The sequence below is a fragment of the Carassius carassius genome, chromosome 48, assembly GCF_963082965.1.
Source record: "Carassius carassius chromosome 48, fCarCar2.1, whole genome shotgun sequence".
NCBI classification, from domain to species: Eukaryota; Metazoa; Chordata; class Actinopteri; order Cypriniformes; family Cyprinidae; genus Carassius; species Carassius carassius.
In genome coordinates this window covers 7,282,965-7,298,667 of record NC_081802.1, presented here as the reverse complement: position 1 = coordinate 7,298,667, position 15,703 = coordinate 7,282,965, and the positions used below count along the sequence as shown (strand labels likewise).

The 15,703-nt window shown below is 36.0% G+C and overlaps 1 protein-coding gene across 1 annotated transcript; it reads right to left on the bottom strand.

Moving 5' to 3' along the window:
* Positions 1 to 235: 235 nt before the first annotated feature.
* On the bottom strand, positions 236 to 10,210 carry LOC132131570 (GTP-binding protein 1-like). Its single transcript, XM_059543624.1, has 12 exons — positions 10,157 to 10,210; positions 9,880 to 10,066; positions 8,473 to 8,584; positions 8,025 to 8,205; positions 7,601 to 7,949; positions 7,394 to 7,517; positions 6,837 to 6,951; positions 6,402 to 6,546; positions 6,008 to 6,326; positions 3,217 to 3,395; positions 2,872 to 2,997; positions 236 to 1,328 (listed from the first exon to the last, which is right to left on the bottom strand). The coding sequence occupies exons 2-12, from the start codon at positions 10,045 to 10,047 to the stop codon at positions 1,218 to 1,220; spliced, it is 1,929 nt and encodes a 642-aa protein (XP_059399607.1). The 5' UTR covers positions 10,048 to 10,066; positions 10,157 to 10,210; the 3' UTR covers positions 236 to 1,217.
* Positions 10,211 to 15,703: the final 5,493 nt, after the last annotated feature.

Here is a 15,703-nt window from a genome sequence, read left to right as displayed (position 1 = left end):
TTTCACAATTACACTAGGAACTTAAGCTTTCAAGCTTCAAAAGCACCATAAATGTGGTCCATGTGACATTTACAGTCTTTTGAAGACATATGGTAAGAAACAAAGTTTTTATCTCACAATTCTAATATAAATTCAGAATAGAAAAAGGCAGAGATAAAAAGTCACAATTACCTTGTTTTATCCTGTGGTGGAAACAGGCTTCCATATTTATAGACCACTTTTGTGAGGCGAAATAATAATAAATCTCTCTATTTATTGCAATTTCATAGAAAAAAAGCAACTCAAAATCACACTGGTTTGGAATGGTGGATAAATGCTGACTTGTCATTTTTGGGTGAATTAATCATTTTACTTGAATTTATTCAAGGTCTATACTGGTTTTCATTGGCTCAAGGGTGTCTTGCACAGGAAAATTTAATTAAAAACAGTTTAGAATAAATAAGCGTAGAGAGAGAAAAAATTGTAATGAGAAAGTGGCAACAGAAATGCGAACTAAATGCCAAGTCATCTCAGTTAGCTTCCCGTCCTACACAAAAAACAACAACATTGCTCTGATGAAAAGGTGAGATCCTTTGAAAGTGATGCTGGGTCACGAAATGAAAAAGCATCACGGGAGAGCGGGAAGCCACCTGATTTGTGACACTCCGAGAGGGACTGGTTTTATCTGCCGTGGTTTTGTGCGTCTCGGCAGCTACAACGCTCATTAAAATCAGAAGAGGATGAGGGGGCATGAGAGATTGACAAGCAGAACAGATTTCTCCCTTTCATCTGCGTTAGCATTTGCCAAATTCAATTGGAGGAGGAAAATGACATGGAAAAAAAAAAAAAAAAAAGCAAAATCGCTGAACACAAACAGGGATTCAGTCGTAGGCTCCTTAATTGGGTCCTCGGGGAAACATTGCGGCTACAAAATCCAGGATTTCGGGGTGTTTATTACAAGAAGTCGAGACTCCAACGGCTGACAGAATATTAAGTAAAAGGGTTTGATAAGGGTGGACGAGGAACACAACAGCTGCTTGTCAGTCAGGGTTTTGGCACGATTGTGTCAGCAGAGATGAACATTTCTAATTAGGGAGAAATAGCTCAGTCCGTTTTAGTGAGGGAAGAAAAAAGATGAAGAAAAAAAAAAGAAAGCGAGAGAGAGAGAAAAGGCTTTACTGCCCTCTGGTGTTCACTTTAAACATTAAAGGCAGCTGACCAGTAGTGACGGAGGAGGCTCAGTTGCCGCCCACTCCAGCTGCTGAAGGAGTCGTTCCAGTGCTGCTCAGTGCTGATTTGTCTTTGTGCCATTTGCCTCCACGCCGTCGCCCACTTCCACCAGACTTCAACTGAAAGAGACGATGGAGGTTCTCACAGGTTGATAGCTGACATATGACTTATTTAGTTCATTATTTTTCACATTTTGGGTTTAAAAACTGTTTATGGTCAATTAAAATTCGAAAGATTTTAATTTTTTATCAGTTTGTCATTTCCTTAAATAGGAATATTAACGGTGAATAACAGTTTTTGCCATTTTCTCTTAAAAAAAAAAAAGTAAAATTTTCATTTGTTTTGCTAATTGTGTTTAAAAGCAAAAAAAAAAAACAACAACTGTCATTCAAGTAAATAAATAAAAGGAAAAATCTCACTTTAAAAATACAGTTGCTCAAGAAGTGTTTTTCCCAACAGCACTGTGCTGTAGTAGCAAAATGAAGGCGGTTTGAATAATTCTATAAAAATGAATAAATATTTAAAAAATATATTTTATTTGTAATTTTCCCCTTAGCAAACAAGTTTTTTTTTTTTTTTTTTTTTTCTTCAAATAAGGTATAATATTATTTTACTACTTTTTATTTTAAATGATTGTCAATTAAAGACAGTAAATTCAACTGAAAGAAAAGATGAAATCCAAATATTTAGATCCTTTTTCATGGGTAGGTCTTGGTGGTCAAGGTTTTTTTATTATTATTATTATTATCATTATTATTAAAACAATTAAATCTTGGACTAAAAATTCTGAAGATAAATACATTAAAAATGTAATACAATTATCCTTTATGTTTATCAACAATAGTTTTGGCAGATGCAATTTACTTATTTTTATTATTATATTATTTTAAATGATACATTTTTTTGTTCATGGCCATTTAAAACGTAACTGACTGAGCTAATGTCAATAGATTCTTTTTGTAAACCTGTAATTTAACACCTCAATAATGGTTAATAAAGACAACTTTACTATTCAAACACTACTTAAAAACAAACAAACCCCAGAATTTGCTCTGCAGTGACCATTAATGAAAAAATCAATTAACCGTTAAGTGTAAACGAAAGAGTCGTGAGCTTTTCAGAGGTGATTTGTCTCATTCAAATACTGTTCATGAAATAAATCAGCCTAATTCATTACATTACGACTAATGTCTTTAGTCTTGAAAGTAATGCTGTTAATACCTCCGTGATTTACACTACAGCACATTAACATTTTAAAAAGCTTAAAGAGTTTGACCCTAACCTGCCTTAAACAGTTTTACCTTCCCTTCACACCGGTTTCTTGTCCTTTAAACTTTTTTTTTCTTCTCTGTATTCTCTTTGTTTCGATCTTTACAAAGTATTTCCTCGCCCCCTGCTGTCTACAGCTCTGAGCCACAGACAGAAGAGAAGAGAAAAGGATGGTTTTGGTGTATTTGGGATGAAAAGGGAAGAGAAATTTCAAGGGTTGTAAGTGTCCGTGAAAGTTTGGAGATGAATATTACATGCATACCCCGAAGGAAATGTTAAAAGAACGAAAATGTGATGCGGAAAAAAAGAGCATATAATGAACATAATACAACCATTTTAGTAATCTACATTAACATATAAATATAAAATAGTAATAATTGTTGTTTCTCTCACCGGTTGTCCCATTTGAGGGCTTCCTCCCATCTGTGTGGTTTCCTCGCTGGCTGATGAAGAGCCTTCCACCTGTGACGAGGGTTTCTTGGTAGACTGCATCTTGGCCTGAGGCTTGCTTTGAAGCAGCTGTCGTACAAGCGAAGACAACAGACAGGAGTTTCAGAAGGAAATGCGTCGCCAGTTTTTATGACTCATGCTGGAAGGTCTCTTTATAGACTTTATTGACTAATTATAGACTATAATTTAAACTGATTCACACAGAGATACCAAATTATAGTTGGATGAATCTCAAGACCCCATATAGACAGACAGAGAGACAGACTGAATGTTTTTGTGACCTCTGACCTTAGTGATGGTACCCACTGCCTTGGTCCTGCCCTCTCTGAAGACCAGTCTCTGGTCCGTGTGAAAGTACTCGGGGGTCTTGATGAAACGGAAGTGTACGGTGGCTTTGTCCCCCGTCCGTAAACAGTCTTTGTTCATTCCGATGATAGTGGCCGTCTGTCTGATACTGCCACAGTGAACTATGATAGAGAGAACCTCATGACAAAGTGCCAAATAGCTACAATATCTATTTAGTTACAATTTCTGTTTAGATATTTAATATCTGTATACCAATTCTTCAGCAAATACTTTCATTTTTTCCCCAAAATCAAACAGTGAATTAATTTCTTTATGTATATTAAATTTCATAAAAGGTAAAACAATGTAGATATATACTTTAATATTGGTTATAAACAATTGCAATATACAAATTGTAATATAGTAAACTGAAACAAAATTAAATCCCAAAATGTGTGTATCCTCTGGAATGGCAAATTATATATATATATATATATATATATATTTTTTTCAATACAGTTTTTCTTAATACGAACATTCAATTATAATTTTTGATAACCAATTTCATAATTTCAGGCAAACCTGTAGACATATAATTATATATTGGTTAAACATATATAAAACACACACACACACACACAGTGGGTACGGAAAGTATTCAGACCCCCTTAAATTTTTCACTCTGTTATATTGCAGCCATTTGCTAAAATCATTTACCATATTTTCCGGACTATAAGTCACACTTTTTTCATGGTTTGGCTGGTCCTGCGACTTCTAGTCAGGTGCGACTTATTTAACAAAATTAATTTGACATGAACCGAGAGAAATGAACCAAAAGAAAACATTACCGTCTCCAGCCGCGAGAGGGCGCTCTATTCTGCCAGAGATGCTGCTCAGTGCTCCTGTAGTCTACACTGAAGACATAGAGCGCCCTCTCGAGGCTAGAGACGGTAATGTTTTATCTTGGTTCTAAATAAATGCGACTTATATATGTTTTTTTCCTCATCATGAACTATTTTTGGACTGATGCGACTTATACTCAGAAAAATACGGTAAGTTATTTTTTTCTCATTAAAATGTACACCATTATTGCACCCCATATTGACAGAAAAACACAGAATTTTTGACATTTTTGAACATTTATTAAAAAAGAAAACTGAAATATCACATGGTCCTAAGTATTCAGACCCTTTGCTCAGCATTTAGTAGAAGCACCTTTTTGATCTAATACAGCCACGAGTCTTTTTGGGAAAGATGCAACAAGTTTTTCACACCTGGATTTGGGGATCCTCTGCCATTCCTCCTTGCAGATCCTCTCCAGTCATGTCAGGTTGGATGGTAAATGTTGGTGTACAGCCATTTTCAGGTCTCTCCAGAGATGCTCAATTGGGTTTAAGACAGGGCTTTGGCTGGGCCATTCAAGAACAGTCACGGAGTTGTTGTGAAGCCACTCCTTCGTTATTTTAGCTGTGTGCTTAGGGTCATTGTTTTGTTGGAAGGTGAACCCTCGGCCCAGTCTGAGGTCCTGAACACTCTGGAGAAGGTTTTTGTCCAGGATATCCCTGTACTTGGCCGCATTCATCTTTCCTTCAATTGCAACCAGTCGTCCTGTCCCTGCAGCTGAAAAACACCCCCACAGCATGATGCAGCCACCACCATGCTTCACTGTTGGGACTGTAATGGACAGGTGATGAGCAGTGCCTGGTTTTCTCCACACATACCGCTTAGAATTCAGGCAAAAAAGTTCTCTCTTGTTCTCATCAGACCAGAGAATCCTTCAGGTGTTTTTTAGCAAACTCCATGGGGGCTTTCATGTGTCTTGCACTGAGGAGAGGCTTCTGTTGGGCCACTCTGCCATAAAGCCCGACTGGTGGAGGGCTGCAGTGATGGTTGACTTTCTACAACTTTATCCCAGCTCCCGACTGCATCTCTGGAGCTCAGCCACAGTGATCTTTGGGTTTTTTTTACCTCTCTCACCAAGGCTCTTCTCCCTCGATAGCTCAGTTTGGCCGGACGGCCAGCTCTAGGAAGGATTCTGGTAGTCCCAAACGTCTTCCATTTAAGGATTATGGAGGCCACTGTGCTCTAAGGAACCTTAAGTGCAGTAGAAATTTTTTTGCAACCTTGGCCAGATCTGTGCCTTGCCACAATTCTGTCTTTGAGCTCTCCAGGCAGTTCCTTTGACCTCATGTTTCTCATTTGCTCTGACATGCACTGTAAACTGTAAGGTCTTATATAGACCGGTGTGTGGCTTTCCTAATCAAGTCCAATCAGTATAATCAAACACAGCTGGACTCAAATGAAGGTGTAGAACCATCTCAAGGATGATCAGAAGAAATGGACAGCACCTGAGTTAAATATATGAGTGTCACAGCAAAGGGTCTGAATACTTAGGACCATGTGATATTTCAGTTTTTCTTTTTTAATAAATGAGCAAAAATGTCAACAATTCTGTGTTTTTCTTAAGCAATTTTAAATAAATATTTGCTGCATTAATCCAAATTTCTTAATATTTTTTATTTAGATTTAGATTTTTTATGCAAGTACATGTCCTATATATATATATATATATATATATATATATATATATATATATATATATATATATATATATATATATATATATATATATATATATATATATATTATACAACAAACAAATTTTTTTAAATATCACATGAAACAAAAATTCTCTTTTTATTAAATATTTAAAACTGTATAATAATGTTCAGTATTTAATATTAGGAGTAACAAAAATTCAGTCAAATATTTAACATTTGTCTCTTCTGCTCACCCATAGCTTGGTATCTTGGCGATATCGTCGTTGGATGGTGTAGTACGAGAATCTCTGCCTCAAACTCCCAGCATGCCTGTGGGTTGAGGCGTGGCGACACCATCACCATTCCCTTCCTGATCGATGAGCGCTTGATCTTCTTCAGGGCGAACGAGGCCGTCTGCCCACCGCGCACTTCTTTAACAGGCATGCGCTTGCGGTGAATGGATTTGACGATGATAGGGATGAAAACGCCTAGAGGATCTGGACCGAGGAGCAGCGTGTCATTCAGCCGTATCAATCCACGTAAAGTAGTCCCTGATACTACAGTACCAACACCCTGAAGAACATATGAGAAGTTCAAACGATTGAGAAAGAGGGTAGACAGAAGCACAAAAGACAGTGTGTGTCATACCGGCACTGAATATGTGTCATCAATCTGAAACTCTGGCGGCTCGTCGTCTTTAAATATCGTTCTGGGAGACAGCAGGTTCAGGAACATTTTCAAGAAGTCCATGTTTTCACCCGTCACATTGGAAATCTGGAAAATCGGACACATCCTACACACAAATAATGCTTTGGTTGAATATGCTCTCATTATTTCAGATGATATTAATACCTTGTTTGAAGTTGGCGCTTTATAAAGATTCGTTGCGCAAAAAAGCATCTTGATTTCCAAAGTTTTTTACTCTAAATACAGCAGAGACTAAAAACTCAATTTTTACAGTTTTTAAGTGTTTGATAAGATATTTTATTGCAATCTAAGTCAAAAAAATCACTCTAAGTGTAAGTTCATGGTTTTTCTAATTGTAAGTTCATGGTCCTACAGGCAAGAATTAAGCAAAATTACCTTTCTGAGCTGAAGTTTGAGGCCGTAACAATGACGTCATCCTTGTTTTGCACCAAAACTGGGATTTTTCTGCATCCTGGAGACTTGAGTAGCCTTTGTAATAACTTAAGCGTCTCTGCAACACAAAACCACATGAAAATACAGTATGTCTATAAAAACATACACTGGAGGGCTGAATGGCTGGGTTGATAATTCACAATAACTTTCATCAGCATTGGTGGTATAATATTGGTTAAAACAGGATATACTTTTTATTTTAATTGCGTTATATTGTATCTTGTAACTTCAGAACTCTAAAAACCGTTTGCACAACATGTACAATGTTGCCAGAAAGTATCCTTGCGTAAACACTACAACCCCCCAAAAATCTATTAGCTAAAATACAAACTAGATTATATATATATATTTTTTTTTTTTCATGTAAACATTTGGATGTCCTTGGAATCTTACAAAATTTGTATAGATTATACATTATTTCTGTAAATTATTACTAATGAGCATTATGCCACAAATGCTGTTGATTAAACTTCTGTTGTAAAATGAGAGATTCGCATTACCTTGTAAGATGTTAGCTGGACACATGTCTATCTTAGTTACAACTACAAAAACAGGAACGTTGAGGGCCAGAGCGAGACCGAGATGCTCTTTAGTCATGCCAACGATTCCCGCGTTACTTCCCACCTTCGCGACACAGAAAAATACAGAATTCATAAAAGATTGAACCACTGAGTACGTACACCTGTGGCACACCTACCCCCTCTCACCATTAGCATGCAGAAATCTGGTAGGTGGCCAGTCATGCCAAACACGGTGGTCTTCAGGTACTTCTCGTGGCCCGCCAAGTCGATGAAAGTGATGACCTTTGACGACTTCTCGCAGATTTTGGTCCAGTCCAGGCTGCCCCCATGGCTGTCTGGTTTGTTGACCACATGCCCTTCCTGGTCAAAACCCAGGATGTCATTGCCAACACTGCTGGTCCGGCCGCTCTCCATCTCATGTTTGTGGCGGAACAGCTTCTGGCGGGCGAAGCCGCGACCGTTGTCGAGTTCGCCGTGGGTTAGGACACCCAAAAGTGTGCTTTTACCAGCATCTACATTACCTACAACCGCAACTCTGAGGAGAGAAATGATTTTCAACTAAAAATATAACATTTTTGTATATAATTTCTTCGCAAAACCTCATTCTGACCTGACTTCCAGGAAGTCAGCCTCTCCGACGCGGCGCCGGATGAGATAATCGCGGACACATCCTGCTGCCTCTGTCCTCTCTCGCAGCAGAATCAGGTCGGAGTCAACCTGTTCACAAAGTGACTGCACTGTAGCGACAGATGCTTCCATATCCTGCTCATCCAGACCATAATCACCGCCGTCTAAGACACAAAAGAGACACCAAGAATTAATCAGCACTTCTAAATAGAACCTTTCGGTCTGGGAAAGTCGAAATCAGTTTCTGAAATGAACTTGAAAGTAAAATAATAATTATGACAAATGGGCAAGAGTACACAATCTGGTTAAACCAATCTATATCAACAAATACAATAAGGACAATGGTGTCTTTTTCTGGTGCAACATGTTTGTCTATTCCATAAAAATGTTCAAACTTGGCGAAAGCTTTGTGACACATCATCACGTCTCACCTGTTCCCATCCCAACTACATAGATGGTTTCTCCGCATCCTTCCTCTATTTGTTCTCGCAGCTGCCTTTGTAAACAGTCATACTGCTCTCCTGTAGGGCTGACCAGTGCAAACTGACAAGAATGAACAAAAATAATCAAAGTATTATTAAAGGAACTTTTTGAATAAAAACAAGATGTTTGTTGAGCATGTTTTTTCATATTTTAAAATGGCAATTTGGTATGCATTCCATATACTTAATACAGCGCTCTCTCCACCCTCAATACCATGACTGAGGTGCCTCTGAGCAAGGCATGAAGCCCCAACTGCTCCCTGGGCACCGCAGCATAAATGGCTGCCCACTGCTCCGGGTGTGTGTTCATTGCTGTGTGTTCAATTTGGATGGGTTTAATGCAGAGCACGAATTCTGAGTATGGGTCACCATACTTTGCTGTATGTCACTTTCATTTAATATCTCTATGCAGCCTTAAATCTTACCCTGGAGGACCAATGTTTAACTCTAACCCTGATCAAACACTACTGTACCTGTGATTTTCTAATGGTCCTGGAGACACTGATCAGCAAAACTGTGCAGAAAAGTGGAACTTATGGGCCAGATTTGAGGATTCCTGCTACACGGTGACCTCAAAACATATTTGGACATTTAAGCAAAACTTTTAAGTGTATAAATGCCATTAAATTGGATTACAAAATATGAAATTGTGTGTGTGTGTATATATATATATATATATATATATATATATATATATATATATATAAATTGAATGCTTTATATAAAAAAAATAGTTTGGTAGGTTTTAATTATCCAAATGAAAATTATTTAAATAAAATAAATCAATTCCACTGCTTTAGACAGCAGGCTATCGCTTAACTTTTTTTTTTAGCCATTTTTGCAATTAAACCTATTTTCAAACAGTCAACCTGTTTTTTTTTTTAATTTTTTTATTTGGTTTAACATTTTATGATTCTGAAGTGAGGTCTAATCATGAAGTCTAATCAAATCTAATTTTAATTTTAATATTTATATGTTCATTTTTAAACGTGACTTAAGCACCCCAAATACTTTTTAGGCACACACAAATCTATATTTGTAGCAAAAAACATTGCATTTTCATGTTGCACTTTTTACTGCAGTTTTGCATGCATGCAACAACCTTAAATTCACCCCATCACAATGTTAATCATGTTCAGGTTCGATCGCGCACATGCACGTAGTCTGGGGTCAGTACAGTGGGTGCAGTGCCAGCTGGCGTTCACATGCACAGCCAACGTGTCACTCATGCAGCCCTTCTGCTTTGAATTCAAAGTTGAAAATATGTTTAAACACCACGCATTTATAAAATAAACTCTTGTATTGCTTCGTGCACACAGGGAAGCGTTCAACCGAACGCTTAGGCCTGAGAGCCACCTTGCTGGTGAGGTCTAAATGATCCTCGGCTTCCCCGTTCTGATTGTCGCCGGCGTCGCTGCGCTCAGCGCCGGGCAAATCCTCCGCGCAGCTCGGGTCAGGTGCGAACATACAAGCCGGCACCACCGACTCCACCGCCGGGCTTAAGCTGGTCTCCGTCGCCGCCATGTGTTCCTCCTGCCTGAGTCTGGAAAAGAGACTGATCGAGTGAAGTTTTGTTTTTCGCCTCTAAGACTAGGGTAAGTTTAGTTTAACCTCACAACGTCGTCATACTAACCTTTCTCGTGTAGTTTACATGCACTTTTTGTATGAGGAATATGGGGCCTCTGGGCGACACGCCTACTCATGAATAATGAATTCATTGTTTATAGGCACGTCTGAAAAAAGCCGTTCTAAAGTTTTTTATCACTTTATTGTAAAAAAAAATATTATTATTATTACTTTTTTAATGCATGTTATGCATGATGGCGATTTTAACTGTGATGTGTATCAATAGACACATAATTTAACAAGACAAGAGTTTGGGGAAAGAAGCATGTGTTACAAGTAAAAAAAAATAATTTTAAGTTTGCTTAATCTTGCATAAACATTGAAAATTGTTGAAAAAGGCCTCTATGAGGTCTTGGAGAGGATGAACACTAAGTGGCAGTGTTGTGCCGTGCATTGAACGTATTTTGGAATATAATATAATATAATATAATATAATATAATATAATATAATATTAATTATACTATTATTTTATCAACATTTGTGTATGGTGTATATAAATTAAGCCTTAAAATAACCTTAAAATAAGGTATTTATATAATAAATAAGATAGTTGTCTGCATATTATACTTTATATTGTATTTGGCTTTTTATATTGTATATTAATTCATGAACTTTATCAGCATTATAATCTATTATATACACACACACACACACACACACACACACACACACACACACACACAAATGTATATACCATATATAATGTATATACAACATATACGGTTTTTATGTAATATGCAAGGTAAAGTTACTGCTTTAAATGTATCATGGTTCTACAATAAAATAAAATAATATAATATATTTGTCATCATTGGAAGTATCTCGGTACATTCAATTTTATATTTAATTTAATTACGTTATTTATAAACAAACAAACAAATAAATAAAATATTTTATTGCATTTTATAATATTTAGCTTTTTTATATTGTTAATTAGTTCATAAAGGTTTTCTGTCTTGATGTCACTTTATTCTTCACACATATTGTTTGCGAAGTGTTTTCTTGCACTTTTCGCATATGGTGAGGTGCCGAACTCATTGAAGTAACTTAATTATAAAAAATAAAAATACCAGGAAAAGATCAGAACGAACCCATGACATTACTGTTTGCTTTAACAAGGTGAAGATATTATTAATTACTGTGCAAATGTTTCCTTGGCAACTGATCCAGCTTTTTTCAGTGCCAGTTTTTGTATTGCAGTGCACTGTGTTCATTTATAATGTGAATCACACCAATGTTGGCCTTTGCTTTTCTGTGCTGTTTCAGATGCCTAAAAGTGACTGAAACGTCCTCCCGGCAAACTCTTTGTTTCATGCGGCGAAATGGAGTGTAAATTGGTTTCATGAGTCTTTTTTTTAAGTCTGTGTGATGTACAGGATTGGTCATTTGTCTCCACAGGCATCAATCAAGTGCAAGACAGTGAAACCTGAACAACTGCAACCAAATTGAGAGCCAAAATAGAAAAAAAAAAAAAAAATTATGTTCTGAATGCATAATAATATGATTTCATGCATGTTTAAACACAGAAATAATATTTGCTATTCCAAAAATAATCCAGTTTTTTGGCAGTCTGATCAGACGGTAAATTAATAATATATTAAATTAAAATGTAATTAATACACACTGCAAGACATGGTTAAACACCTGGATGTCAATGAGTGTCGGTGTGTGTGATTTCCTGCAGAGAGCAGCAATTCACTGCAAATCAAAATGATAAAAAAAGAAAAGACTGGAAATATTTCCACTTTAGCATTACGTCATTCAATTTTGGGCATCAGGATTGTTTATTATTATTATTATTATTAATCAATTATTATAATAAATGGAACAATTCCAACCAATTACAAATTATACTTAATATAATTGTTTTTATATAGCAAACTATTATTATTAATAAATTGTATAATAATGGTAATCATATAAGACATGAATAAAAATGCAATATTGTTATAATTCAATAATAATAATAATAATTATAACAATAATTTTTCGATACAATTTGTATATGTTATGTATTATTTTTTATTCATATTTAAAAAAATTAATATGAAAGATTATTGGGAAATAAATAATAGTTGAAAAAAGGTAATTGAAAATGCGTAAATAAATAATAATAAATTATTAAATTGTGTTTGTTATTATTATTATTATTATTATTAGTATAAAGACTATTTCATAGATATGGATTTTTATTAACATATAAATCATATAAACAAATAATAACCGCAATATATAAATAGTACACAATATAAATACAAATAACTTATATGTGAAATAATAATAATATTTTTTAATGATCTTATTTTTATGTATTATTTCTATTAGTTTATTATTTATGTGAGTTTTTATTATTATTAGTAGTAGTAGTCGTAGTACAGATTATTGGGAAATGACATAAATAATAGTTTAGACATCTGTAATTTAGTACAGATAAGTTGGACCAGATCTTTCCGTTTGCTAGCAAACCTCTGGCCTGTTTTAATTATTAACCACATCATGGCCAAATTTTACCCCCATGCCAGTGGTCGAAGATGACTTCATGACCTCAGTATCTGTCCATCCGTGTGAGTAAGACAGCAGGAGAGAGAGAGAGAGAGAGAGAGAGATGGGCAGACAAACATAGGGCTGAATGGATAGACGGAGCTGGACTCTCGCAGAAGCACAGGCCTCTTTTGTGCAGCTTGATTGAAATTCTGTGGCTTGTAGAGTCACAGGCCATTCTAGAGCTGTGGCCAATTAGGGAGTTGGGAAACCAGGAGTCTGTGTCTGGTTGAGCTAAGAAAAAAAGTGTAAGAAAGCCATGAGAGAGCACTCAAACACAGCTGAGTGACATATCCTAAAGTGTCCTCGGGTTTTTAAAGGGTCCACGCCAGTCAGAATAAACGATTTCAGCTGACTGCAAGCATCAAAAACCAGAAAATGTAAAGAAAAAGTGTTTCACCTGACCAAAAAAAAGTTTTTGCTTTCTATTTTTGAGCTTTATATTAATAACCTCTTCATTTTGGTGCAGGCAATTTGATTGATGTTCTGTAGATGGCAGTAAAACACTCTTGCAGTGGGATGATGTGTTTTATACACACACACTGTCTATCACTCACTCCCGGACTTATGTTATGGGTTTTATTTATGATAACTGGGTAATAAAGACATTCTGTTCTTCTCTCTTATATTGAGATGCAGAGATTGCGAATGATGCGGTTGCACACGCATCCGTATGGCTTGCTTTTGCGATGATCTGTGATTTAAAATCAAGGACCGCATTATTGTTACACACTGAATATGTCTGGAAATGAGTTTGTACACAGGAAATATATGGCTTTGTCAGCTGCCTTGGCAGTTAAGGACACACTTATACAGAAAGTTGTTTGTAGCACCGCAGTATATCTTCCTAAAGAAAAGAAAAGATATATATAATAAATAAAAAAAAATAAGAAGAATGTTATTGTTTAATATTTTTTTTACTTTTCTCTTTAAGATGATGATGACAAAAACAATAATAATAATAATAATGATAATGAATCAAAAGTAGTAGTAGTTCTAATTACAATTTCTGTATTTTTTTTATTTTATATATATATATATATTTTTAAATAATAACAATATTAAATAATCTAATATATTATCATGAATCATATTTTTTAGCTAATGATATTTTTACTTTTTTATTTTGTTAAGATGGTGGTGGTGACATAAGAATTAGTACTTTAGTACTTTCTAGAGTTGGAGGGGAGGGGCTGAAAAATATTGTGCCTGATGATGTCAGCAAAACATAAAAGTCATTTGAGGCGGAGATAAATTATTACATTTTAATTAATTTTTTAATTTTTTTTATTTTTGTGTGTGTGTGTGTGTGTGTGTGTGTGTGTGTGTGTGTGTGTGTGCGTGTCATAATGTAAGACATTTCAAAATAAAAGTTAAAGTATGGTCCGTTTAAATTCAATGTTGATTTGGAGTAAAAAATTAGAATAATTATTTTTAATGTTGAAAATTGTGTACATATTTGGTAGCTCCTCCTGCATTTTGGCAAAAACAAATGCATTTGTATGTGTTAAAGTAGTGTTTTTTACCTGTTTTTGCATATGGTTAGCAGCTTCACGGATCGTCTTGATGAACCGAATATGTCATGCATAGACTCCCTGACTAGGAAAATTATGAGGAAAAAAAATGGAAAAGGCCGGACACGTCGCCAAACTGACTCGAAAAATCATGGCAAAGAATTTTGCACAGTCACGACCGCTGGTTTCCCAAAAATCTCCAAACATTGCCAAACATTTTGAAACGGAAACCGCGAGTTCATCTGGAACCTTATGAATTGCAGATGATTTCTTATAAAAATAAGACGCGCGACATCTGGATGTTTCGCACGTTCACTAGCACCAAGGACACCTGCTTAGATTTGAGGAAAAACATGGAAAAACTGCATTAAATGGCGAGTTTATTGCATCATTGCGTGTCTGCTGGCATTTGAGTGGAGCTAAGGAACTCATCCACTTTAAAAGGCAGCAGACTTGGCCTCCGTTTCTTTTAAAGGTGCAAGAAATCAACAATCGAAGGGCTTTAGTGTCTGTATTTTTTATTCCATCTCGTGAATCCCAGTAAACTGCCAGCAGATCAACTAGCTGCCAGAAACATGTTCCTGAATCAAATTAGATTCCATTGAATTACATTAGCTTTCGTTTCTCTAGTCTCACTGATCCTCACATGGAAATAAAGCATCAGGCAGCGTCTTGCCACAATGTTTATTCAATTCAATTCAATTCAATTTAAGTTTATTTGTATATCGCTTTTTACAATACAAATCGTTACAAAGCAACTTTACAGAAAATTATGTTTCTACAATATTTAGTAATAGCTTATAAGTGGTGACTGTCAGTTTGTGCACGTTTTTTGTTTTCTTGGCGCAGGACTCCATGATCTAGCATCTTCTGTTTTTCTTCAATAATTGTTTTCTGCGCTTTGAGTTTGAGATCGATAGATACACACATGGGCCCCAGAGGGCCTCACAGAGAGAGACAGACGGAGGTGAGCTGCTTTTTAGACAGCTGGAAGTTTGGTTTGGATTTGATGGTGTTTTATGTACATTGAACTCACTTCTAGCACCAGTCATGGGAGAACAAGCTGTAGATTTCAATTATGAGTAATTTAAACAATGATTTCAGAACTGTCTTTCAGTCATTCACTCACACACCAGTTCATATTCACCAGACTGATTAGTTAGTACTAGTTCTGTCTGTCTGTCTGTCTGTCTATCTATCTATCTATCTATCTATCTATCTATCTATCTATCTATCTATCTATCTATCTATCTATCTATCTATCTATCTATAGTCTTGTATTTCTATCGGTCTATCACTCACGTGAGTGTTCACCACATGCATAATCTCATTTCTCATTATTCAGTGCTCTCTCTCTCTCTCTCTCTCTCTCTCTCTCTCTCTCTCTCTCACACACACACTCCCATCCTACCTCGTTATCCTCAAGCTGAGGCGCACGTAGTCCGTTCTGTCCGTACAGTCACACACACACACACACACACACACACACCTGCGGGAG

Excerpts from the sequence above, each read along its gene's own strand:
- LOC132131570 (XM_059543624.1), bottom strand. The coding sequence starts at position 10,047 with ATGGCGGCGACGGAGACCAGCTTAAGCCCGGCGGTGGAGTCGGTGGTG. Across the intron at positions 7,518-7,600 it reads CAGATTTCTGCATGCTAATG|GTGGGAAGTAACGCGGGAAT; the intron begins GTGAGAGGGGGT and ends TGTGTCGCGAAG. Across the intron at positions 6,327-6,401 it reads ATGACACATATTCAGTGCCG|GGTGTTGGTACTGTAGTATC; the intron begins GTATGACACACA and ends TATGTTCTTCAG.